Below are 27,382 nucleotides of genomic sequence, written 5' to 3'. Positions count from 1 at the left end.
ATAGGTTAAGTTTGTCATAGCAGTTTATTTACAGCTACATCAATAATCGTAGCGCTTAGTTTGTCAGAACAGTCTATTTACAACTAAATTAATAATCGAGCAATAATCGATAGGTTAAGTTTGTCAGTGCATTTTATTTACAGCTACATCAATAATCGTAGCAAGAGTTCACATAGGTTCAATTGAAAAAGAACATTTAAAGTTGATGATACAAGTTATAAAACAAAACAACACGAGATAAATTCAGTTCTATGTATTTCACATTACATGCTATCACAGTCCAATATACACAAAAAAACAGTCCTCCTCCTAAACCAGTGCCTGATAAAAAAACAATAACTTATACATAGCTTATAAATAACTTATAAATGCCTTGAAGTGAATGACGTCACACGGAATAAGAGCATGTGTTATTCTAATGTAATGCTTTGTGCAGAAACAGTAATAAACAATGTATAAATGTTAACATTACCATATATAGTGTGTGTGTCAACATGAATGTGTCAACATGCCTCCACTACACAACTTGACGATACTTAACAGATAAGCTAGCTATTGGTTTGTAGGTCATTTGGTGTCTACGAGAAGTAATAAAAATGTCTGTAACAGACAAACACATTTCTAAGTGCATCATGCTCCTGTTGTATGAAATAAGACACAAAGGTCATGAACTATTGACCCTTGTGACTTTATAACCCTAACAGGCTTCAATTTTTTTCCTGATTCTTGATTCTTAAACGTAATCAATTCATAAAACTAAATGATAAACTTTTAGCATGGAATGTCTGAAACAGCAATCCCAGTCACGTGAAAAATAGTGGAATGTCAAACACATCAAGGTCATTGCACAGACCTGTGTATTCATAGAACCTGGTTCATTAGATGATACATTTAGGTGGGATGTCAAATAGACCAAGGTCAAAAACCTTACTAAATCAACTATAAATGTTATTCATAACAATGTAAATAACTGTTAAATATAACAATGTAAATAACTGTTAAATATAACAATGTAAATAACTCTTACAAATAAAGTGTGAATCATGTACATAACTATTAAGTCGGTTCAGTGGGCTCAGCAATGAAGCAATATTAGAACAGAATTAGATCACAGTATCAAAACTGACTACATAGGAACATGACCCTAGTCCGGAATCGTGTGATGATCATACAAGCACAAATTCTAATCCCTACCACACAGAAATATACAGGAGACAATGGTACATTAATCCCTACCACACAGAAGACAATCTTATAAACATTAGTACGGCGGACATTACACCTACGTCACGATGTAAAGGATCGGGAATGTTGATACAGTCCAGGAATTATATATAATACAGAGACATTACATTCTCCAGATGTTAAAGACTCCCAGACAATGATCAGGTTTTGAAACTTTACAGTAAATATTGAAATATACCATAACAAGGGTGGTATTTACATCCTTGTCAGGGTGGTATTTACATCTTTGTCAGGGTGGTATTTACATCCTTGTCAGGTTGGTATTTACATCTTTGTCAGGGTGGTATTTACATCCTTGTCAGGTTGGTATTTACATCTTTGTCAGGGTGGTATTTACATCCGTGTCAGGAAATCAAGCGTATGGACTTGGTTATGATACAGTAGGCAATGGTATAAACTTAACACATGTTAACATTAGACTCGAGTCAGGAACTCAAGGTGTAGAGACTCATGTATACCTATCGAGTCCAGTACTTACAATTATATAAACCTACCATATGTTAACATAAGACTCATGTCAGGAAGTCAAGGTGTAGAGATATTAGAACTATACTGTAGACAATAATATAAACCTAACACAGCTTTCATGAGACCAGAGTCATAAGTCTAACTGTAGAGACTCGGGTAAATCTATCGAGTCCAGTAATTCTCATAATATAAACCTAATACATGGTAACATTAGACCCGAGTCAGGAAGTCGAGGTGTAGAGACTCGGGTAAATCTATAGAGTCCAGTAATTCTTATAATATAAACCTAATATATGTTAACATTAGACTCGAGTCAGAAAGTCGAGGTGTAGAGACTCGGGTATATCTATCGAGTCCAGCGTGACACTGGACGGGTTAAAGGGGAAGGTCACGGGGAAGGTGAACTTGGTGTCCATCAGAAGTGTATTGTCCTCCCCCTCCTCGCGCTTCACTGATTTTAACCGCTCCTGGATTTTACGAATAAAGCTGATTGGAACGCGCTCCTCGAACTCGTCCACTGGGGTGTAAAGGTTCAGGATCTTCACAATCTGTAACGACAAAAGACAAAGTCATCAGAACGGTCTACTTCACATATGTATATATATATATATATACATAAAGGTCTGAATTGAGCTGTTACTGGCACTTTATAAAACAGAAAATGAAAAGTGAAAATAACGGGGACTGGTACTGGAAATCATTAAGTTTAAACTATACCTGTGGGGTTGTGAGTTTGTACTATACCTATGGGGTTGTGAGATTTGTTCTAGTGTGGTTGTGAGTTTTGTACTTGTGGGGTTGTAAGTTTTGTACTATACCTGTGGGGTTGTGAGTTTTGTACTTGTGGGGTTGTAAGTTTTGTACTATACCTGTGGGGTTGTGAGTTTTGTACTTGTGGGGTTGTAAGTTTTGTACTATACCTGTGGGGTTGTGAGTTTTGAACACATCTCACAGATGCTGTCTACGTCGGCATCTGACTTGCGAGCCTGTAGGAGCTGCGACGCCTGGGTGATCGGCTCAAGTGTGGACTGAGCCCCAGACTCGTTCAGCTTGTTGTCTCTCAACCACTGCTCCAGGTGACTCAAGTTGTACCTGGTCAATTAGGAAGATTTTGTTATGAATAAATATTTCAATTGTTTGTAACACGCTTTTTGATAGGCTGAAAGGTGATCACAAAACAATACTGTGGTTTCATCAATATTCATGGATTTCGTTGTCAAGTTGATCCACATTATTTAATGTTCATTGATTCAGAAGTGCAGTTTCTACTAACATTTTGTCTTGAAAGGATCATTTGGCCACGAATTTACATTTCCTTGAAACTGTGATTTTCTTTAAATCCATGAAAATTGATACCCAAAAATATTTATGAAATCAAGTGCACAGTAGTATATATGATTACGTAGATGAGAAAATGTATGATACAACCTACTGTGTTTGAACTACAAAAGATCTAAATGCACCACCCTAACCAATTATACTATTCTTATCAAACCAAGAAAAATTCTCCCTTTTTTCTGACTGTTGTTGACTATATGAAGTCACTAGAAAGTTAAGGTCTTACAATCTTTATTAAAGGACTATATATGATAAGAGCCTAAAATGGCCCCCTAAAATGAACATCATCATTTTACTTTCATTCTTTGTTTTCTTAGTACAGATATGTATGTGATGTGCTTACATAATATTCATTTTGGTTCAAGTGCCCACAATTTAGAAATATGACATTGTAAAGACAACCTTTTCCCGCCATTTTTGCATTTTTAGCGTAAAACAGCTTGTTTTCAAGCAGTTTTTCCTTCCGAAAACATAGAGCGCATTCTTGAACAAATAAAATATTTTAATCAGAGATGTATCTAGCCAAGACTAATAAGTGACAAAAAAAATTTCCTTGTTCAAGCATGCGCTCTATTTTTCCCATTCGTAAATAGATAAGAAAAATGTCAATTTTTGGCTGATTTTGATTGAATTATAGAAATGGCGTCACTTCTGACGTCATATACTGCCAGTGAGTGCAAATAAATCAAATAAATAGATGAAAAATATATTTTATATCAACTCTTCTAAAAAAATTAGTTAACATTTTATTGTACCGAAACACTTTAAAAAATGGCGAATTATGGGGGCCAAATTTAACTCTTATCATATATAGTTCTTTAATGTGAAACAGCTATAAATGCTTGTGAAGTACATGTTTAAGGAATCTACAACAGGCACTGTTGCTTCACCTGTAGTGTTAACCTATACAAATCTTGTTGATTCACCTCGTCTACACACCTGTAGAATACCTGTATTTTACACCTGCACTCACCTGATCTGCATGCCTTTGGACCAGTTACACATATCTTTTCTCAGAAGAAGATTGTTCAGGGCATTGGACCCAATATAGTAGTATAACTGAAAAACATGATGACGACTATAACTAAATGTACCTCCACACACAGAAGAGTTCAGTCTCAGTTTCGTGTAAGTAATGTCGAATAGATTTCAGAGTTTGATGTGTGTAACCATGGTTACCTGTCTAAAGACCTGCTTCACCAGTTCCGGGTCCACTGCATGCTGGGATAGAATCTGGACGTACTTGTTCAGCTGAAGAAAAGACAACACATGCAGTATTGTGAACTGTAGGTAAAACTTCTGGAAATTATTGAATTCACTTTAGTATACACTATATTCACTCCAATATACTGATGTTATACCTAAAGCAAAGACAACACAGTATCGTACACGAAGCATTAATGAATTCACGCCAATGTATAATAGATGTAAGAAGTTAAATAAAGTAAAGCTTCTACCAGTCTGTGAATTCACTCTACAGTAAAACAGGCTTATAACGAAGAGCCAGGGACGGACTATTTTGCTTCGTTACAAGCATAATTCATTATATCCGTCAAGTTAACAACATGAAATAAAGTCACGGGGAATGAAAATCACTTCACTTTAAGTGTCAACTCATCATAAGGGAGTTAACTATAGTCAAACGAAATGAAAATCACTTTACTGTAAGTGTCAATTCATTATAAGCGTATTCGCTTTAACCTTGTTTTACTGTATATAAATGTACTGATTTTCAATAATGTCATTGAAAATTTTGATTAAAATTATAAATTCATGTTACCATTAATGAATAATTAATGTAACTATGACATTGATTTCATAAAGATATAAAAACATTTACCGTGACATAGTCAATAAATTCAAGAAAACTTTAGTTTTCACATGCACGTCCAGAATTAAACCAAAAAATTTCAGAGGACTTAAAAAATGAACTTGGTAATCCCCTATCAGATTTTATGAGTCCAGAAATAAAGTAGTGCTATAGAGTGGACATAATTAATGAATTCAATGAATGTGTATATTTTATGAATAATTAGAGAAATTATTAAGTAGACTCAGCAAATTTTAACAACCTGCAGCTTTAACGAGTCAAAAATCATAAGAAACATTTCTAGTTGACTCAAAAAACTCAACAAACTCACGGCTTTGACGAGTGAGTCCAGTGAGAACTCACGTCCCTCCTCCTCATGAGCCGAGCTACTGCTCCGCCCTCTCATCCCCGCCGGTTTACTCGCTGTCAGACCAGCAATCGCCTCGTGTTCCAGTAGAGCCGACACTACAATACAGAGGTCAATGGATCAGAAACAGTTATAGAATTTATATAAGTTAATCCTTCAGGTTTTAAAGAAAGGTGACACCGCAATAGAAATGTGAATATTGATAGAATTAGCCTCAATCCTCGGACAATTAGTTCCTCAGACAGAGACAGACAGACAGACACAGATAAAACAGACAGACACATAGACAGCAAACAGATATGGACAGACACATAGACAGACAGACAGACACATAGACAGACAGACACATAGACAGACATACAGACAGACAGACAGACACAGCCAGACAGACAGACTTACCGACCATGGGCTGTATGACCTCCTCCATGTATTTGATCATGGTCTGATAGATCCACACAGACAGACACATAGACAGACAGACAGATAGATAGACAGACAGACAGACAGACTTACCGACCATGGGCTGTATGACTTCCTCCATGTATTTGATCATGGTCTGGTAGATCCACACGGCCAGGTCACTGAACACCTGTCTGTACTCAGACAGGTCAAAGTTCCTCAGACAGTGCTCGTTCTGTCGGGGCGTGTTCTCAGATTGAAACGCCTACAAAACACATTGGTTATATTGTACTCAATCTCTCTCTCTCTCTCTCTCTCTCTCTCCTTCATTCATTCATTCATTCATTGGCAGTAAGTCTCACCTTTTCGCCACTGTACTGTTTCAGAGTATGAAGAAGACGACAGGTGTTGGCCAGCCACATAATGACTCGATCCAATTCTTTACTGTGCTTCTGTTAAGAGAGATTGAACAAAACATTTCAATGACAATGATGATGTTTTTAAGTGCACTATAAAATACAACTATCCAAACACAACACACTCCTTGTTCAGCTTTGCAATGACAGTTTGATTACCTTCACCCAAATCTGTGATTGACTCACATAATCTACTCTGTTTCACATTATTACATGATGAATAATGAATGTCTTTTAGCACATCTTCTTTTCAAAAAAATTACTAATCATATAATTATATTTTTGATAACGGAGTTTATCAAGGTTATCAAAAATGATGATATTGTTGACTAAAGTCTTGTGGATCACAAAAAAATTAAAGGCCAGTGAAGATACCATGTTTTTAAAGAGAATTTACAGTAACAATTCAGCTATGCAATGTAACACTATCTAATTACCTTGACACAAATCTGTGATTATAACATAACCTTCACATACTTTCTGATAACCTTGACCCACTTTCTGATAACCTTGACCCACTTTCTGATAACCTTGATCTACTTTCTTATTACCTTGACCTACTTTCTGATTAACTTGATCTTCTTTCTGATTACCTTGACCTACTCTCTGATTACCTTGACACACTTTTTGATGCCATTGATTGTATTGGTCAGCAGTGTTCGGACTTTTTCGTCGTCGTTGATGTAGTCCGTGTGTCGTACACACATGAACAGGAGATATGACGGAAGTCCCGGCAACAAACCCTGTGCTAATTTTGGCTTTAGGTCTACAAATAAAAATGTTGAGAAGAACATTGATCGTATAATTATGTGATAATACATTAGTAAGAAATCTTTCATGATTTGTGATGGTGTATGAATTTTATCCAATAAGATGTACGTTTTCTATTCATGATTCTTAAAGAAGGGATGATTTGTATGAATATCATACACAACTGCTATCATGGGAGATCCTTTATTGACACATAACTTATTTTGTTTTAAATGTTATATGAATTCAAATCCTTGTTGACAATATTCATTTGGTACTCACAAACTCACTGTCATTTATATGTAGTGTTTAATATATCATTTGTTATTGTAACATGAAAACTATTTCTTTCTTTCTCTCTCTCTCTCTCCATCTCTCTGCATTCTGGCATTGAAAAGAATATTTTTGATTTTATTTTTTATTTTTTTATTTTCCACTCACCCATGATCAGAAACTTGATGAGTTTTCCACTCACTCATGATCAAACATTTGACGAGTTTTCCACTCACCCATGATCAAACACTTGATGAATTTTCCACTCACCCATGATCAAACACTTGATGAATTTTCCACTCACCCATGATCAAACACTTGATGAATTTTCCACTCACCGATGATTAAAAACTTGATGAGTCTTACACTCACCCATGATCAAACACTTGATGAGTTTTCCACTCACCCATGATCAAATACATGATGAGTCCACTCACCCAAGATCAGACACTTTATGAGTTGAGCCTCATCCTCCTTCTTGTATTCTAGCATTCCCATGTACGTCCGGTCGAGGTGTTTCACGGTGGCGACTCCATCGTCCGACTTCTTCTGTTTGTCGTCTCTCTCTAACTCAGCCTCAATCTCAGCTACTGTAACCATGGTAACAAACAGTCAGTCAGAAATCCAGTCTTAATTTCATAAATTTGACTTTTTTCCTTTTGTTGAGATAAATTTTAAATAAAATGTTGTATTTTTGGTCAGTGTTAGCAATTCATGAACATAGTAGGATAAAATGTCATGAATTTTCTATAAATTGAAAAATAATTTATTCATTTTCATTGCTGAGTAAAAGTTAAAAAGAAACCTTTTGGCCTGAAGAAAGGGGCATTATTTATTTGATATTGACTTGCACAGAAAACCTATTTCAAAGGCCAATTTTAACTGAAATAAAAATAGACCAGCAAGGAACTTTATCTACAAACAACTGTATCTTCAAAGCATCTTGATTCAATACGACTCTTCCATCCGTCTCTAGCTGACAATAACAGTTCAAGGTCAAAGAGGGCTCTAGTTCAAAGGTCATAACTAAGTCATTGATTGTCAGCGATGACCTCAAAACTAAAGGTCAAGAACAGCAGCAGCACTCACCGTCTCCATCCTTCAGTTTCTTGGCATACACCTTCAACATTTTCTTCAGCTTGCGGATTTGGTCCGATTGTTTATCGGCCTTTTCCCTCAAGTCCTGAAAAAATAAAATCATTAAAGAAAAACTAATTTTACAATATTTTGACCACTGAGCTTGTAGAGTGTTTCTGTGACAGACCCTTGTTATGGAGAATAATGTACATGTATTAAGCAGGACTGGTGTAACATGTTACAATTGTCTGTAGGCTTTCTAAATAAACTTCACTAATTACAATTAAATGATTGGTATATAATGAATTAAAAAAAAATTGAAAAAAAAATTTAATAAAAGCAGTCAATATTCAGTTTTGGAAATGAAGGTTTAATTTCATAATAAAAAATTATCATAGCCCATTTGCATCAATATTAACATTAAGGCACTCTAAGTTCTATTGTGCTCACCAAATTCTCGGACGTCAGGCGGGTTATCTCGTGTTGAATTGGGACCTTTATCTATTGTACTCACCAGATTCTCGGACGTCAGGCGAGTTATCATGTGTTGCATCGTGACCTTTATCTATTGAACTCACCAGATTCTGGGACGTCAGGCGAGTGATCTCGTGTTGAATTGGGACCTTTATCTATTGTACTCACCAGATTCTCGGACGTCAGGCGAGTTATCTCGTGTTGCATCGTGACCTTTATCTATTGTACTCACCAGATTCTCGGACGTCAGGCGAGTGATCTCGTGTTGCATCGTGACCTTTATCTATTGAACTCACCAGATTCTGGGACGTCAGGCGAGTTATCTCGTGATGCATCATGACCATTATCTATTGTACTCACCAGATTCTCGGACGTCAATCGAGTTATCTCGTGCTGCATTGTGGCCTCGATCTTCGCCTCAGGTCCAAGCTGTAGATTCTACAAGTGGTAAAGGGAGGCGTCATTATTATCAAACTGAGGGGAGCACTACTAAGTCTTATATTGTCTTATGTCAAAATGAATATACTGGTAATCAGTGCTCTTGTAGAATGTAAATTCCATTGAAATTGTCAAATATTTGTTTTATGTAGTAATGTATGAACAATTTCATTTTTGTCTTCAAACTATAATCCAGTAAATTTTGCTGACTGTTATTTTTAGAGTAGTAATCATGCATATAAATAATAAATCAATGCACATGGCTATAACCGTATAAATTCAAAAGCTGGGAATTTTGACTTTTTGCACAATTCGTATAATTCAAAGGCAGCTTAACTTTAACAGTAATTGTTCAATTCCAATCTATGAACATCAAATTTTTAACAACTTACAGACTTTTTTTTCGTAATATGCATCAAAAATCCAATCAACTTATACTATAATAATCAAATTCAAAACTGGAAGTCGGGTACACCCCAAACAAAAAATCAAACATAAAAAAGGGAGCATAATTATTTAAACCAAAATCAATCAGGATGTAGGGAACATGTCCAAACTAAACATCAAACAGAATATAAGGGGTCATCTCCAAACCAGATAGTGCAGAGTGGTTAATATGACAAACACTAGTAAAGAGACTTCTCCAACTCTTACATCCATTTTCAATTTGTTAATACATATACTGTGGATTCATTAATTTTCATGGGTATCAATTTTCGTGGATTTTCGTAAAACCACAGTTTCAAGGATACGTAATTTCATGGCCAATGATTCCATCAATACAAAATGTTGGTTGAAATTGAACTTCAATGAACATTTAATTTCGTGGATCAACTTAACAACGAAATCCACGAAAATTGGTATTCAACGAATATTGATGACACCACAGTACAGTGTGGTGTCAGATCATAACAATAAATTTCCTATCTTTTTTCTCAACAATAGCAATGTGAAGCTGTCATCTAAAAGAGTACCATATTATTAATTGTGAAGGCGTAAACGTCAGGGGAGTCTCCGATTAACAGATTAAATAAACTGAATATTGAAGATCCGGGTCTCTGAGAAGCTTAACAAAGTACTCTACAAGACAAGCAGAAGTTAATATCTCTGGTAACACTCTTAAAGTTAGTTAATCTGTCGTAATCTTCCATAACCCTCTCCCCTCCTCTCTCTCTCTCTCTCTCTCTCTCTCTCTCTCTCTCTCTCTCTCTCTCTCTCTCTTTTTCTCTATCCAAAATGTGTTATATAGTCTCCAATTCCCCAATCCCCTCTCTCAATCCTTGTCCATGTTCATCTGTCTGTCCTTTTGTTATCTGTTACCCCTTCCCTTTATCAAACTTTCTGTATATCAATTTTTTTGTATTACCACTTTTGTATGGTATTTTTCTTTGCCTTAAACTTGTATTTCATTGATTCACTTGTCATTATTTGTCTCTCTCTCTTTTTTATCCACTTTTCTGTGTTTGTCTCTCCTGCATCCTCCTTTTCTGCCTCTGATTTTATCTTTTTACTCTCTTAATCCATGACTTTATACGTCCCTTTTCTGTTTCTCATTTCTTTCAATATGTCTGTCTGTCTGTCTGTCTGTCTCTCTCTTTCTCTCTCTCTCTCATGTTTACGACATATGCAACTAGCGGAGACCCCTTCCAATTCTACACAGTGAGCCTGCAATTACTGTGAATTTCCTTCAGCTAATAACATTTTGTAGTCTTGATTATATACATTTAGTGACATATTGTAAGTTATGATTATGTAAGTATGCAGCAAAAATATATATGCATTTGTATATGATACATGCTGAACAAAAACATATATATCAAATCAAAGGGCACATTTCAATGGGTCAATGTTGAGATATTTGCACAGTAAAGGTCAAGATATAACCCTAACCTTAACCCTGATATTTTAGAGTTTGAAGTTTAAGATCATAGTCTTTAAACAACATGGCAGCCCTGGTTTGAGCATGTATACCCATTTCATACCATACTGACAGAATGAATCATTTTTTTAAGTTCATACTTTTTAACGATTTGATTAATTTACTTCTGGTTAGCTTTTAACCATTCAGCTTATAAAATGAAAACAAAAGGAGATAAAAAAAATGTGGCAAACCTAATCATTTGAACCATTCACATTTACAGACTTTAAAATGTTCAGAATTCCATTGAAAGAAAGTCAGCTGGGTTTTTTTGTCACTTAAAATTATATCAAAAATATCAAATAAAGCTATTTATGATTATTCAATGTCTGTTACTAAATCTTGCTCTTAAGAATGTTTAAATGAATATTTTATCTCTGTCTGAGATAATATTTGAAACTTTCAATAAAACAAAAATAGACTTTTCTTTAATTCAAAGAAAATAATTGAAACTTTAAATTTAAAAAATATTCTTCAAAATGTTCTTCAATATAAAGAGGACTGTTTCTATGATTAGAGACTCATTAATGGCTACCCTTCCCTCAAAGTCAGTAGGCATACAAAACACAATGCAGTCAGTAAAAAACAGTGCTATATATAGTAACACTGAGCTATAAATAGTAACTAGTGTTATAAATAGTAACACTGAGCTATAAATAGTAACTCTGTGCTATAAATAGTAACACTGCGCTATAAAGAGAAACTCTGTGCTATAAATAGTAACACTACTGCTGTACATACTCTGGTGATGCTGTTGTACTGTCAAATGAAAAAAAAGAAGAAAGTGAACCAAACAAACCGGTGACAGAGAGAGTCTAATTAATCAAAATAACTTAAAACTATTCTACAAACAGAAACATAGGACTCCCTTGGAGAAATCAAATTAACTTAAAATTATTCTGTAAAGAGAAACATAGGATTCTCATCATCCAAACCCAGTGGTAATATTATCAGAGTTATGTGTCTCCATCCTGTGGGTTTTTTTCCCCCTCATCATAGTAATATCTTATTTGTTCATATTTTAACAGATGAATTAAGAGACAACACTAAAAGCCTGTGAGTCTACCATATAATATACAAACATTTATATCGTAAGTGGTTGGAGTGAAGTTTGGGCTATTCAGTAAAGTGTGTATCATGTTTCATCTAACATGGTTGATTGCTTTCTTCACTGGCGAATAACATAAAACAAAGACCTCCTATCTCTGTGCATAGTTCTGATAGAAATTCAGTGTATTGTGTATCATGTTTAAACTTAACATTTACTTTACTGTGTATTGCATATCATCTTACCATTCAATGTACCATGTATCGCATATCATCTTACCATTCAATGTACCATGTATCGCATATCATCTTACCATTCAATGTACCATGTATCGCATATCATCTTACCATTCAATGTACCATGTATCGCATATCATCTTACCATTCAGTGTATCGTGTATCATCTTACCATTCAATGTACCATGTATCGCATATCATCTTACCATTCAATGTACCATGTATCGCATATCATTTACCATTCAGTGTATCGCGTATCATCTTACCTGGTTGATAACTTTTTGGGCGGCCTCGTTCTCATGTTTCAGGTCTCGGATCTCCCTCTTCAGTTTGTCCTCTTTCTTTTTGGCATCCTTCTCCGTCTTTTGGAGCTGGTTTTCAAGTAATCTACAAAAAACAATTCAGAAGTCTGTAAATATTACCCTAATAGCAAACCAAAAGTACCTGCCAACATCGTCCATTAAAACAACAATTTTACATTTGAAATATAATTATTAGTCTTTTAATATTGCCCTTAAAACAAACCATGACTGTCAATACTGTTCTAAAAGAAAGCGTCATTCTTTGACCAATTTGTTGGTCGACATGTACTGTGAATTCCTAATTAAACATGAGGAATTAATATCCGCGTTAAATCGCAAGAAGCATCTATTGCGGATTTTAAAATCTCGTCATTATTTTCTGAGAGTTGAAAAATATAAGAAAAAAGGAGAAAAAATCCACACTCACGATTTTATATTCTCACGAATTTATACAAACCAGCGGGATCGCGGAATTAAGTACTCACGAAATGTTAGGTATTTACAGTATATCAGTTTTGTTCTGCCTGATGTACTTACTCTGTAATCTTCTGGCTACCTGATACATCATTCTTTAGGGTTTTTTTCTAGATATTTATTGCTTTTGTTCTTTCTTACCTTTCAACCATTCACTTATTCTTACATTTAATCACACCTACTTTCTCATCATCCTAACGACCTATTTTAATTCTTTCTCCTTTCAACCATTCACTTATTCTTACATTTAATCACACCTACTTTCTCATCATCCTAACGACCTCTTTTAATTCTTTCTCCTTTCAACCATTCACTTATTCTTACATTTAATCACACCTACTTTCTCATCATCCTAACGACCTCTTTTAATTCTTTCTCCTTTCAACCATTCACTTATTCTTACATTTGATCACACCTACTTTCTCATCATCCTAACGACCTCTTTTAATTCTTTCTCCTTTCAACCATTCACTTATTCTTACATTTAATCACACCTACTTTCTCATCATCCTAACGACCTCTTTTAATTCTTTCTCCTTTCAACCATTCACTTATTCTTACATTTAATCACACCTACTTTCTCATCATCCTAACGACCTCTTTTAATTCTTTCTCCTTTCAACCATTCACTTATTCTTACATTTAATCACACCTACTTTCTCATCATCCTAACGACCTACTTTTAATTCTTTCTCATAATTTCTTTCTGTCCTGTACTAGGTACATACATCTCTCTCTCTCTCTCTCTCTCTCTCTCTCTCCCTCTCTCTCTCTCTCTCCTCTCTCTCTCTCTCTCTCTCTCTCTCTCTCTCTCTCTCTCTCTCTCTCTCTCTTTTAGTTATCTATAGAAAAGCCTTGTGGATTCATCCACCTGGTAAAGAGTCTTCACTTACTCCTCACAAATCTCACACATCAACACATAAGGTGGATCATCTGGACACATGGTGGATTTATCCGCGGTGACAATCCGCTCGATCCGCAGACCCTTCAGACACTCCTCACAGGTACACATAAAGTTTCCCTCCCACTGCACATCGTCCGATGCTTGGATAATTGTGTTGGCCTCCACAGTTTTATCCAACTTCTCCGTTTCATCCGCAAACACATCCACAAAATCTTCACATCCGGGAACATTCTCATCCACAAAAGGGTCAACATCCATGAATTCCATTTGGTGGTCGATATCATTTGGAATAGATCCCATAGCTGTAGGGGTCTCTTTGTCATTGTAAATAAATCCATGGGATTCTGATCCATGACCAATGCAAAGTTCATCACTATTTTTCAAACCTTGGTAATCACAAGAACCAGGATGTTGGATATAGTCTACAGAGCCATTACTGTGTGTTACATAAGAGTTATTCACTGTTAGGTGACCCATTCCAGAGCCTTGTATCATACCAGAACCTGTTTCATTTGAACATGAACCAGTATGTGGGTTTGAACAACTCGAGTCCAGTGAACAGGCCTCAGACATGTTCAGTTCTAATTCTTTGTGACATTTCTCACAGAAAACTTCATCAAACATCAAAACTGTTGCTCTGTTCCCACACTGTGAACAAATGTCTGAACTAGTTAGAGGTTCATCATGTGAACACTTCATTGGTTCACCGTTTTTCTCCTTTTCTGTAGAGTTTTGTTGTTCACATGCTGAACATTTGTGGTCTGAACCTCCGACATCTACTATAACATTTGGTTCTGAACCAGTGTCTATATTTGAAATTACATCTCTATCTACTTTTTCTGTACAAATTTTACAAGAACAAAGACTGTCTGTGTGATTATTATTATTTTTGAACACATCGTTTGGTTTTGAACATGAACCGAATGATTTTGAACCTGAACAATCTGGTATTGAGCTTGAATAAGACTCATTTCTACTATTTACGGCAGACATTTGGCATTCCCTTAAATCACTGGAGTCTTTTTCCAAACAACCAACATCACTGGAGGTGAGAGACTCGCTACATTCCTCCTGACATATACTTCTATGGACATCTGTCCCCCGAGATTCTTGATCAACCATTTCCCTCTGGACACTGATCTTGAGTCTATCTCTTTTATTGTCAGCTTTTAACTTGTTCCCAAAATGGAAGCTTTGATCGCTGTCCGACTGAACTCTCTGATCATTGTCCGACTGAACTCTCTGATCATTGTCCGACTGAACTCTCTGATCATTGTCCGACTGAACTCTCTGATCATTGCCCGACTGAACTCTCTGATCATTGCCCGACTGAACTCTCTGATCATTGTCCAACTGAAATCTCTGATCATTGTCTGACTGAAATCTCTGATCGCTGTCCGACTGAAATCTCTGATCACTGTCCGAGTGAACTCTCTGATCATTGTCCGACTGAAATCTCTGATCATTGTCCGACGGAAACTGAACTAAATATTCCCCTCCTTCTGTCCTTTCTCTCTCTGTGAAACTGCTTCCTTTTTCTTCCCCGATATTCAGGACAAAAATATCCACATCTCCGCCTGCCTGTCCCCCACCTTCTCTATTGGACTCCACTGCTTCCCCACCGCCTACCACAGATTGACCCCGGGTCTCTCCCTCTGGCAATCTACCACCGCTTCCCTCTTTGGTCCCTTTGGCTCCCATTTCTTTATCAATTTTAGACATAAGTTCAAAATGTTTTGGAAAGAGAGAAAATTCTGGATATGCTTCAATAATGGTACTCTCTGAACAGCAAGGGGAATAACTCCTCTCCATATTCATGAATCACCAAAGATTGATCCAGCGCAAATAATCTGTAAAATACAACGACACAAAGTCAGTTTTGTAAATATTCCAAAATTATTTTTTTTCTCATGCAACAGGTAATACTATTTGTTCAACCATTTAATAGGTAAATTGTTTTGTGACTGTGGTTTAAGTATATGTTTTTTTTTATTGCAGATCAGTCACAAATTCTGACATGATAATGAATTTATGAATTTACGGCTATAATGAATATGTTTTTAACACCAGAAATGATCTATAAAATACAACAAAAAGTCAGTATTATAAATAAGAAATGCAGCTGATTTACTTAATCTGGTTTAGTATGAACACAGACATCAATATAAAAATCAATAATATTGTTGTAGAAATGTTTAACTTATATTAATTGAAATATTAATCAGAATGAGGATTCCAAAGAATTTTTTTGTTCTCATGCAACAGGTATTTTGTATTTGTTCAACCATTTAATAGGTAAATTGTTTTGTGACTGTGGTTTAAGTATATGGTTTTTTATTATTATTGTATATCAGTTACAAATTCTGACAAAATGAATTTCTGAATTTACAGCTATAGTGAATATGTTTTTAACTACAGGTGAAGTAAAGATATATCTAAAAAAAAAAAATGCATTAAATCAAAGTTCCAAGGTTTGATTTTTAATTGACTTTATTTTGTTAAGTTCTATCTAATCATGCTAATTTCAACTTAAATCCTCCGATGAACAATCCAGTTTTTTAGTTTTCAACGTAAGTTTAGTATTTTAAAATACATCATTAAACATACCCTGAAGTCATGAAGATGAAATCAATGCTTATATCTAATAAATTCATATTGATGTCTATTTTTGTATGAAATATATGTATATCGTTGGTACAAAACCATTATATACGCTCTCAGTCAGGGAAATGAAACAAACATGGAACAGCCATATTAACGTCTTAATATTTAATTCGCTTCCACAACTAAAAATATAGTGCCAGAAATTTTGTAGAGAAAAATCTTTTTTATTAAATAGTAGATATAATTTAACGATTATTTTCAAAAGTACATAATTATCAAATTGGTTATCTAAGGTACTATGTTACATTTAATCTTACAAAAATAAATATACTCAAAACACGTGGTGACGTACATATTTGTGCTCATGGCGCATAAACTAGCAAAGTGTATTCATAGGAAATTGAACGTTACAGATTTCCAACGCAAACATAAGATGAAATGTACACTGAACGTAATTATAATATATAAAAGTGAATCAATTTAGATTTCAATTATCAATTAAAAATGTCATTATTCATAGTTATGATCATTTTGTCCCCCATAAATAGAACAATGGATGGACAGACAAATACAGTAAAACACGGTTATAGCGAACACACTTATAATGAATTGACGCTTACAGCGAAGTGAATTTCAATCCCCAAGACTCAATTTCATGTTGTAAACTTGAGGGATATAACAAACTATGCTTATAACAAAGTAAAATTGCCTGTCCCTGGGACTTCGTTATAAGCATGTTTTACTGTATAGATCACAGGTAGATAAATAGAGATGGAAATGATAGACAGATGGATGAACAGACAAACATCATTGATTGGTAGATTGGAGGTACAGACACATCTTGACATTGACAATTCTACAACAGTAACTGCCAAAATTTAAGGAATGCAGTGGACAGCAGAGTGATTTCCCATGACACCTCATGTCATGTCATCAAAGATTATAAGAATTTAAGCAATGGATATCAAACTTGCATTGGATGAAAAAAAAAAATTGTAAAGTAAAGTTTGGTAATTATCTACTGAAATAATAGCATATATTCATGCTTACATCTAGAAGGTCTGGTGGAAATTGTGGGTGGGCTGGGGGGTGGGGGGGGGGGGGTGGGGGAGTGGGCTGGGGGTGGGGTGGGCGAGTAGGATCCCTGTGGGTGGGGTGGGGGAGGGGGGAGTAGGATCCCTCAACATAAAATTTCACAGTTATCAAATCCATATAGTAAAGTAACCATAAATAGATATCCTTCTTCCAAAAGAAGCAAAATTAGCTGCATGATGTATAAGCAAAGTTCTAAGATCATATTATTTTCCAATATTTTTAAAAGTCATTTAAACGCCTAAAGCTTCCTTCCTCCTTAATTCCAATGTGACTTACGATGATGTCACATTGACTTAACATCAGTATACAAGCAGAAAACAGGCGCAAACTTTCTCACGTGAGTTTTCTCTTATCTTTGCCTCTCCCCCTTCCCCCCCTCCATAACCCCTTGGCATCACCCCCCCCCACCCCCCACCCACCCAACTGTCCACCACATACCTATGGACAGTTTCTAGTAATGATGACATTGCCTGTATTTCTCTTGACCCTTAACCCCTACATTTCCCTAAACCTTACACATATAGTACCGACCGGGTATACACAGTACCTAACAGTCCCGGGGCGGCCATATAGTACCGACCAGACACAATCTCACACCAGATCTCGAGCAGTCCCCATTGTACAGAATATAATATATATCTATACCTCTGTATATCCCATGTCTCCATGTCACTTCCTCTTAAACCCTGTATTGTACATTACATTTATTGTACACACTATTCATAGTTCCACATATTCACATAGTCACTGAATGTACTATGTTAGAGATCACAATATCACAGACACTGTATTATTTACATCTCAATTGCAAATTGAGACACTGCACTGTGTACTTCACACTGACACAGTCACAATTTAAAAACCCTGTTTCCGGTCTATACCACATTAACCCCAAAGTCCAGTTTTACAAAGTCACTCGATGTTCATTTCTTAAACTTAAAATTCCTCGTTTTCTCCTCAATTCTTTTGTACCTGTGCACAGGTAATATGCCTGATTGAATTCCATGGGGACCGATTCAAAACTGGCTTTCTTTTGTCACATCCTCGGTGACTTGGGGGCTTTTGTCTGTTCTAATACACATCTAGAGATATCTGTACATCAGGGAATGAAACTCTCTATGTCCGATTATATAATATCACCCGCAAATTGAGCTTTAAATGGAGATAGTTTTCTGGCCTCATAGTTTATCACTGTAGATCTTTAAATCACTACTGCAAAACTTTTGACACATTTAAATACTTTTTTTCATACGTTGACAATGGAGTCTTTGAAATCTGTTCATTTTTGTTGTTGTATAGCGGAGAATAGCTTCCCCAATGGCTTAATTCTCTGTCAGCTTCTGCCTGAGATTAGCTGTTTACAATAATATACGGATCGTAATAATCCAATTATAATTATGGAGAATAGCCTCCCCCTTAACTCTCTGTTGACTTCACTGTTTACAATAATATATAAATATGGAGAATACGTAGCCCCCCCCCCTTAACTCTCTGACGACTTCACTGTTTACAATAATATACAGATTGTAATAATCCAATCCATAACCTGTTCAATTCACTCCAATCACCTGACCCCCCCCCCTTCCCACCCTCTCTTTTATCTTGTATTTGGTCAGATAGAACAATTATAATAGAAACAAAGCATTGTATGGAACTTGATGGACTTACAGAACTCATGTAGCTCTCAAATTGTCATAAAGTACATTTATTTATTGTATGCATTTGTATTTACTATTAATAATATATTACTACATAATATGCATACATATCCAAATAGCATTTCCATTACTTCATAATCTGAGCATGGGGTCATCTATAAATTTCATCAAAATTAAATGTTATTGAAATTTATAATATAATACACATCTATGCATTACAATATATTCAATTTTATTTTATATATCCTGGGCAAGTTTTAATATCATAATATTTGTACTGTACAAAACAACTCTTGCTAAAATCCTATATATACATGTAATACATTTAATATAACTATATTTTTATTCAATATGGAATGGAAAACAGACAAAGCCTCTATATGTATCCTCCCCTTGATAAACCGATACAACATCTGTTGGTAATAATTTGACTCTGAATTGAATAAATTGTTTATTCATAGCGCTCATGTAACAAATGACTGTGTTTCCAATAAACAAGTTGGATTCCTTGAAAATATTGATTGAAAAGACTGACCCAGACAAAACAAGGCCCTCTACATGTGTATACCAGGCGACACACGGAGGGTCTTATAGCAATAAACAAATCTACTTTGTCTTAATTAAGCAGATTTAATTCATTGTTAATGAACGAATGAGAGGAGAGTGACTCAGGAAGTCTTAAAAAGAGTTAACATCATGTCAACACACACAAAACGAAATCCTACAGCTCCAAGGGGAGACAGGTGAATCACAGGTGAACATCACAGGTAGACAATTAAGGTGGCTGGATGGTCAGGGGCCATTTTTAAACTAAACCAATCTCCCTCATATAGAAGAGCTTGGTAAAAAAATAGATTAGTAGACCTTATTTTTTTTTGCATATTAAAATATAAGGATTTTTTTTTTTACTAATTGATATTTTATGGCCAAAAATCTCATAAAACTTAGAGCCAGATCACATGGGTACCAGTGCATGGCTGGACCATTATCTGCCTAAACTACATTTCAGGATTTTCTGTACTAATAAATGATATTTTATGCCCAAAAATCTCATTAAATTTTAATAACATTCGATAACATGTTGACCATCAGCTGACTAAACTACACTTCAGGTCGACAATGACAAGAAGGGAGACAACTCACTGTTTTATGGCAAAATATAAGTCTCTGAAGGTACCACAAATAAATTGGTGGCATCACAATAAAAATCCAGACAACAATCCAATATAGGTCACCGAGTGGTAAAATATTAGTGTTAACTAAGGTACCACCAAAAAAATGGAGGCATCCAAATAAAAATCTGCACACAGGTAAAAATCCAGGTATCCTGATGGGTGTTATAATCCAATGTAGGTCACTGAGTGGTACTAATTACAGGTGTGCACAGTTTACAGGTATCCATCCACATCGTTTGGCACACGAACCTGCTTGAAAGCTGTGAGCGATGTTTTGTTAACATCGATAATAGAAATGTAGCAGAATAGTCTACACAGATCAGTTAAACAATAGGAAACGCTGGCTCATGTAAACATTATGTAAACATTGTGGAAGGATCTTGTGTTTTATTGTTTACACAAAACAAGGTAACTTTGCTCAATAACACCTGTCATCAGGTGTGAAATTCCACCTGTAGATACATTACACTATAGCAATTAAACCTCATTATCGCTATTTGTTAATGTCATTATAATTAGTTGTAATTCACTGTTCATTAATTCACTAATTGCTTTAAATGCCCATGGCTTAAGAGTCAGCCACCATGACTCTGTCCAATGTTTAGCCTTATATATAAGCTTTAGTGGACTGAACATGTACTGGGTGTTTCCTGTTTAACTCTGAGTCAATCATGTACAATCCTCATCTTTATCTCTCACACAGTCTGTTTTGGTATAATAGTTTGTACACCAATTTGAGAAGGTATTAATTATCATGACCATTTTTGTCCTATTTCTTTATTAATCAGTCATACTTACAGAATTTTAAAATATTACCTTATTTTTATGGGGGAGAAGGGGTGGGGGAGAGGGAGCGGGAAGGGGGTGATGGAGAGGGGGAGGCCGGGATGTTAATGACTTGATGATTGATGACCACATGATCATAAAGCTAAGAACAGTCTCCTGAATAACAAGCCACAGATATCAACCACTAACAGTTATATCAACATCAAGAGGGGAATCTCCCTAATAAATATTGAAGCTAAAATTAAGATCATGTAATCTATGAATAGCTACAGATATCAACCACTAACAGTTATATCAACATCATGTGGAAAATGACTGGAAGATTGCAAAAAACCTTTGAAGTTTTTACCTACAGCAAATACCTAAAGCTATGGCGCTTATACACAGGTAATTAACAGAGCTATATAATACAGGTATGTAACATTAAAGGTACACAGCACAGGTACACAAAGGAGCTGAATGTTTGTCCAGTGTTACACCTGATGATTTGATACAGGTGAGATTTTTACCTGTGTACCCAGTTTTATAAAGTCTCTCCACCAACTAAGGTTTATCTACAGACAGGGGTGGTCTCAAAACCTCTAATTATTACTTTTACAGGTGAAAATTAATGAAGATTTCTGTATTAGAGGTGGGTACATGATATCTGTCCATACTGTGTGATCACACATAGATCTATTTATACAGAGGGGTTGGTTGGGGGTTAACTCTCATTATTGTTACATCTTATAGCTACAGGGTGGTGATAATATTATGACAATCTCTGTATCAATAATGTGTATATGATAGTGCACACACCCACAGTTCTAATTACATGTACATTGTATACACACAAAATGGGGGGGGGGTTACAATGTGGAGGTAATATATATGATAAGCAATAAAATTGTGAGTAAAACACTACTATATAGCGGGTACTGACCTTAAACACTGCTGGTCAGGAACCTCCTTCTCCACAACATCAGTGTGAGGTCAAGGTTAGGTCACAGTGAGATCAATCTGCTTCATATATGTTTCAAATTGGATCAGACACACAACCATCACAGGATATCCGAGTATTCTTTTATCCAAAGCAGTTATTTCAGTATAACTTCAGCATGTTGAACACTGATATCTTGAATAGTCAAAGAAAACCAGGGGTCCCGGCCACTGTGCCTATAGAAAGTTAGTCCCAGACACTGTCTATATAGAAAGACAGTCCCAATATTTGAATTCCATTTGGATCTCTCTTCTTCACTGAATTGTTCTGGTTCAAGGAATCACATTGAATCCACGAGTGTGATTCAACTCTCTCTCTCTCTCTCTCATCATTATATTATTTACTCCCTACATGTATGTTATGGTCATCTTTTCTTTTTTTCAGTGGTCTCTTCTTTATAATCACTTTAATTTCTCTTTTTTGTTCATCCTTTCTTTCTCTTTTCTCTCTCTTCCTCTCTTCCTCTCTCTCTCTCTCTCTCTCTCTCTCTCTCTCTCTCTCTCTGTGCGAGCTCATTGTCCATTGTATTCAGTTTGACTACAAACCTATTCTTTCTAAAAACTTTTAAGTAAGTATACTCCATGTCTAAATGTTAAGTTCTTTCTGTGTTACCTGTTCAGTTATTCTATGTTATCTGTAAACATCTTTCTGAGATACCTGGTGAGTTCTTTGAGATACCTGTTGAGTTCTTCATTATTTACCTGTTGAGTTCTTTCTGAGTCCTGTAGGCTAGTGCGAGTTCGTTGTCTTCGTTCACTATGTCATCCATTCCGCCGTACGACTCCTTCGCTATGGCGTGCGTTGTGATGCTCTTCTCAGCAAGCATTGCTCTCAGCTGTAAGCATTCCTCGCGGCGTCGCTCTAATTCATCCGACATCGCTGTGAATTGTTCTGAAAAAACAAAATTTAAATTGTCACTACAATTTTGTTTCTTTTATAGGCATCACATTAAAAAAAGCTTAAATTCATTGCATTCCTTATTTGCTACTTTTTGTCATAATTGAATGTGAATGCAATTTTATATAATTATTACATATTATTCATGTGTATTACATTACATTATAATTGTTACTTTTGTTACATAACAATCATGTCATTTTTAATGACATCTTGTGAACATTAATGACATCTGGTAAACATTAATGACATCTGGTAAACATTAATGACATCTTGTGAACATTAATGACATCTGGTAAACATTAATGACATCTTGTGAACATTAATGACATCTTGTGAACATTAATGACATCTGGTGAACATTAATGACATCTGGTAAACATTAATGACATCTTGTGAACATTAATGACATCTTGTGAACATTAAAATCTTTTTGCTTCCGATAAATAATGTTATTTTCTCTAGGTATATATCGAAAAACCAATTGTACACAGTAATTTTGATTACATAGGGTTTATATCAGTTTATAAGGTTTTATTACACCCCATATATACTTCTTTGTGTTAACTATACTTAGCAATTGGCTAAACAAAGGTATACATTATACATGCCCCCTCTCAGTTCCAACCAAGGAGTTAAATACAGGCACCATTAGAATTGCTTTTTTCAGTAGATATAAGTACACAGATTAGTTCACAGATTTGTTACATATAATGTTAGGTAAAACTACATGATACATCAAAAATGGCATTGCATATTACATTTTGTTAATTAAATCATATGTATGAATAATGACAGTAAAGTGATGCTTGTATATTTTCTCCCCTGAAAATCATAGACAGCAGTGTTTATACCTATAGTATGCTACGGAAATTAAGTTTAAACATGCTTCTAGTGTCTGTCTCATTTAACTATTTCTGGAATCTGATGAGTACTTTTAGAAGCAGGCTCATCATAGGAGCTTATAATTGCACATAAAGCTAGTGGAATAATATGATATCTTGTGATTCACATATCTGTTAACATATATTCAGGCAATAGATAAGTAAATAACACAATAAATGTCAATATTTCCTGATACTTATACCTCTGAAAGCTTTCATTTGGTCCTCTACTTTTGCATCTTTTCAAAATCAGCCAATCAAAACAGAGAAAACACAGCAGATGTTAGTAGCAGCCAATCAAAGTTATTCATGTGATTTTTTTTTTCAAAGGACGAATCACACCGCAAGCAGAAGTCACATGACAACATTTCAGCCAATCACAGTGAAGAGAAGCATGCAGACAGAAGGAATATATAGAAAAAGAAAACAGAAAACTATTTAACACTACAAAGAATTTCTATGAGACTTTTCTTTCAAAGATTTGATGCATAAAAAATTCAAAATATTCTACTTTCCCAAAAGGAAGAAATTCTTAATATAAAATTTTAATTTTTTAAGTTTTTGACACAAATCTTATAATTCTTTACATTCATTTGTTATTTCAACTTTTTTGGTAGTAAAATGGTTAATACTAATACTAAACATTTTTTACAGCTATTGTGTGGTGTAAAATTGAATACAATGAGTTTTGCAAAGCAAAAGAAGAAATTATCTGAGAGAAAAAAGCACATTAATGCACAGTTAATTCTAAGAAGTAACACACTTAAGCCATCTTTAAGAAAAATGTTTGTGTGCTTTATTCCAAATGACTGAAGAAAAAATACACCAGAAGAATTTCATATTAAGGTAGTCCATCCATAACTAAGGTGAATTTAACAAGTTTGATTGATCTATACTATATCAAATACATGCTATAAATCTATTAGGAGGCTGACATAGACCAAACTTTGGTGTATATATGTAGTCAATTAAATGAACATTGTGCACTTAAAACTTTTTAAAAGAGTTGCCTGCCCTTTAAGAAAATTGAAAAAATCATTTTCTCAAAATATGTATGTTAAATTATGAATCATTTTAGCATATTCAAATACGGAGAAAGCTTTTGCAACTTTTTACCAAGAGGAATGTGAATGTGAATGAGAAAATTACTTGTACTAAAGAAATATATTTAAAAATGCATTTTTCTCATAGACTTCAATGTAAACTTCAACCTATGATAAATTTATTAAAATTATTTTTTTTTAAAGATCTTAAAGGTGAAACTTTATTATTCAATAAACTTCTTAAAATCACACTAAGATTTTAGTGATCAAACTTGCAATTTATTAGATATGAAATATGATAGTTATGGATGGACTACCATAATGCTCTCTGCAAATCTGCCCCTAACCCTAACCCTGTTTGAAATGAAGAATCCAGTTGTTAGTAAATCTGCTTTCTACCACATTAAAATGGATGTTTGATATTTAAGAGACTTTGAATTAGAATTAAAAAAAATGCCCAACCCACAGACCACAACTATAACACTGACTTCGGAAAGCACGAATAAATCCATTAGGGTGGTATGGGACACTTCCATGTTGTGACGTATTGTTTATCGAAATAAACAATAAAACAAAGTGTAATTATATAAGTAGTTTCTTTCCAAAAATGGTCACCTAACTCCGTAGCGCAGTGGGTTAGAGGGTTTACAACGAACCTGTAAGTCATGAGTTCGAATCCCGCTGGAGGTTTTACAATTTTTCAAATATTTATAAAAGCTATTTTTTGGTTAAATATTGTAAAATTTGAAAATTCTAAACCAGTGAAAATTTTTCAATTATATAGTACTTTAATCCATATTAATATCGACAGATGTCCCATACCACCTTAAAATTAACAATTAAAACTTCAAGTCGGAAAAGGGCAAACAAAGCAAACAAACAAGTTTATAAAGTACGTGGCTTAAGTTAGTATAAGAGAAGCACAACACCAATCACTACACTTATAACCCCTTCTCCCACAAAACCAATGACCTTCACCTGGCCTTGACCCCTGTAACCCTAGAAATCGTCTTACCCATGAACTCTTTGCCGGCCGGGGAATTAGTGCCGCCTCTCTCGAAGCTGACGTTTTCGGAGATTGACTTCATCAACTTGTTGACTTCTCTCTTCAGCTTGTCATTTTCATTTTGTAGTTCCTGCATCTAATGAACAAAAAATCAAAGTACTGATATTAATAGACCCTGCATCTAAAATAAAGATTATGCCATTGAGCAATTGTTATTCCATGCCCATTCTGTACCCTAAAGAATCCCACCCCATGGTCAATTCTGTCTCCTAAAGAGTCCCACCCCCTGGCCCATTCTGATTGTCTTGTTATTGAATTCTTGTATGCAAACTCAGATGTACTACAAATCTTATGAATCACCTTTATAAGTCATCGTTTGCAAACTCGAGTGTAAAATATTCCCTTAAAATTACCTCTAAGTAATTGTACTCAATCTCCAGTATACATAGAGCCTTTGTATTACCTTTGAGTTATTGTACACAAACTCGAGTACCGTATTATTCCGACGATTAGTCGGTATTTTTTTCCTCTGAAGCAGAGCACCCGACTTATCGTCTTGTTCGACTTGTCGTAGGCTCGACGTCAGAAATTTTTTAAAAATAGCATTAAAAATCTTGGTTTTAATCATCTTGAGTTGGCTGTGTGATTGAAAATTACGTTGTTGAATTCACTGTTCATCTTTAATAATTATCATTTTCACTCATCTGTCAACACTTAAATACATAATAATAACAACAGTTATTAAAAAATGTTACATTGTCTTTAATCAATTAAAAGTTTTACCGTTCCGTTTTTAAAACACATCGTCACATGGTTCTATGTATCACTAGTAGGAAGATAACATTGCGCAGTAAAATTGAAACCAAGTTTGAATGGAAGAAAATATTGCAGTAGGTCCGGTATCGTCATTATCAAGTCGTACAAATGATCGATCTATTTCTAACAGTGTCTATGTAAAACAATAGCGTGTAACTGCATTACTGGATACAAAGTAAACAAGTTTCATCAAATCATAGTAATTGCTAAGCTTTCTGCACTTGAGATCCCCCTTTGAAGTCCGACACGAGACAGGTGCATGCCTATGACACCGGAAATTGTTAAACAAACATTGACCACGCGCCGAGTCAACAGGTGGCTGGTTACATAATGGCGAATACACTGGCGATAGTCAGAGTGGATACTTATTTTAATGCTTGGGAATAAAATATTTCTGACAAAGTAAGTTTAGTTTTGCATAACACGCGATATCGGGAATTGTTTAAAATGCAAGCGACTTTGTAAAAGTTGCCGGTATTTGAAAATTTGATGCATAAGTATA

The 27,382-nt window shown here is 35.0% G+C and overlaps 1 protein-coding gene across 8 annotated transcripts in view; it reads right to left on the bottom strand.

The window, feature by feature from the left end:
* Nucleotides 1–238: 238 nt before the first annotated feature.
* Nucleotides 239–27,382, bottom strand: part of LOC128170591 (unconventional myosin-Va-like) — a 73,292-nt gene continuing 46,148 nt past the window's right edge. For 5 of the 8 annotated variants that reach the window (XM_052836370.1, XM_052836377.1, XM_052836374.1 and 2 more), the window contains 16 exons: nucleotides 26,074–26,200; nucleotides 24,219–24,254; nucleotides 22,936–23,125; nucleotides 12,524–12,644; nucleotides 11,715–11,732; nucleotides 8,978–9,055; nucleotides 8,156–8,249; nucleotides 7,504–7,656; nucleotides 6,658–6,809; nucleotides 5,990–6,079; nucleotides 5,742–5,892; nucleotides 5,193–5,326; nucleotides 4,231–4,302; nucleotides 4,025–4,110; nucleotides 2,634–2,805; nucleotides 239–2,261 (listed from right to left, as the gene is read on the bottom strand). In XM_052836370.1, coding sequence (XP_052692330.1) covers nucleotides 2,016–2,261; nucleotides 2,634–2,805; nucleotides 4,025–4,110; nucleotides 4,231–4,302; nucleotides 5,193–5,326; nucleotides 5,742–5,892; nucleotides 5,990–6,079; nucleotides 6,658–6,809; nucleotides 7,504–7,656; nucleotides 8,156–8,249; nucleotides 8,978–9,055; nucleotides 11,715–11,732; nucleotides 12,524–12,644; nucleotides 22,936–23,125; nucleotides 24,219–24,254; nucleotides 26,074–26,200 — 1,920 coding nt within the window. In that variant the 3' untranslated portion in view covers nucleotides 239–2,015. The remainder of the gene's footprint in view (nucleotides 2,262–2,633; nucleotides 2,806–4,024; nucleotides 4,111–4,230; nucleotides 4,303–5,192; nucleotides 5,327–5,741; nucleotides 5,893–5,989; nucleotides 6,080–6,657; nucleotides 6,810–7,503; nucleotides 7,657–8,155; nucleotides 8,250–8,977; nucleotides 9,056–11,714; nucleotides 11,733–12,523; nucleotides 12,645–22,935; nucleotides 23,126–24,218; nucleotides 24,255–26,073; nucleotides 26,201–27,382) is intronic. The other 3 variants (XM_052836372.1, XM_052836375.1, XM_052836378.1) reach the window with 3 other exon arrangements.

This window comes from Crassostrea angulata, chromosome 2, assembly GCF_025612915.1.
Source record: "Crassostrea angulata isolate pt1a10 chromosome 2, ASM2561291v2, whole genome shotgun sequence".
In the NCBI taxonomy this organism is placed as follows: domain Eukaryota; kingdom Metazoa; phylum Mollusca; class Bivalvia; order Ostreida; family Ostreidae; genus Magallana; species Magallana angulata.
This window is presented reverse-complemented; position numbering and strand designations above follow the sequence as displayed.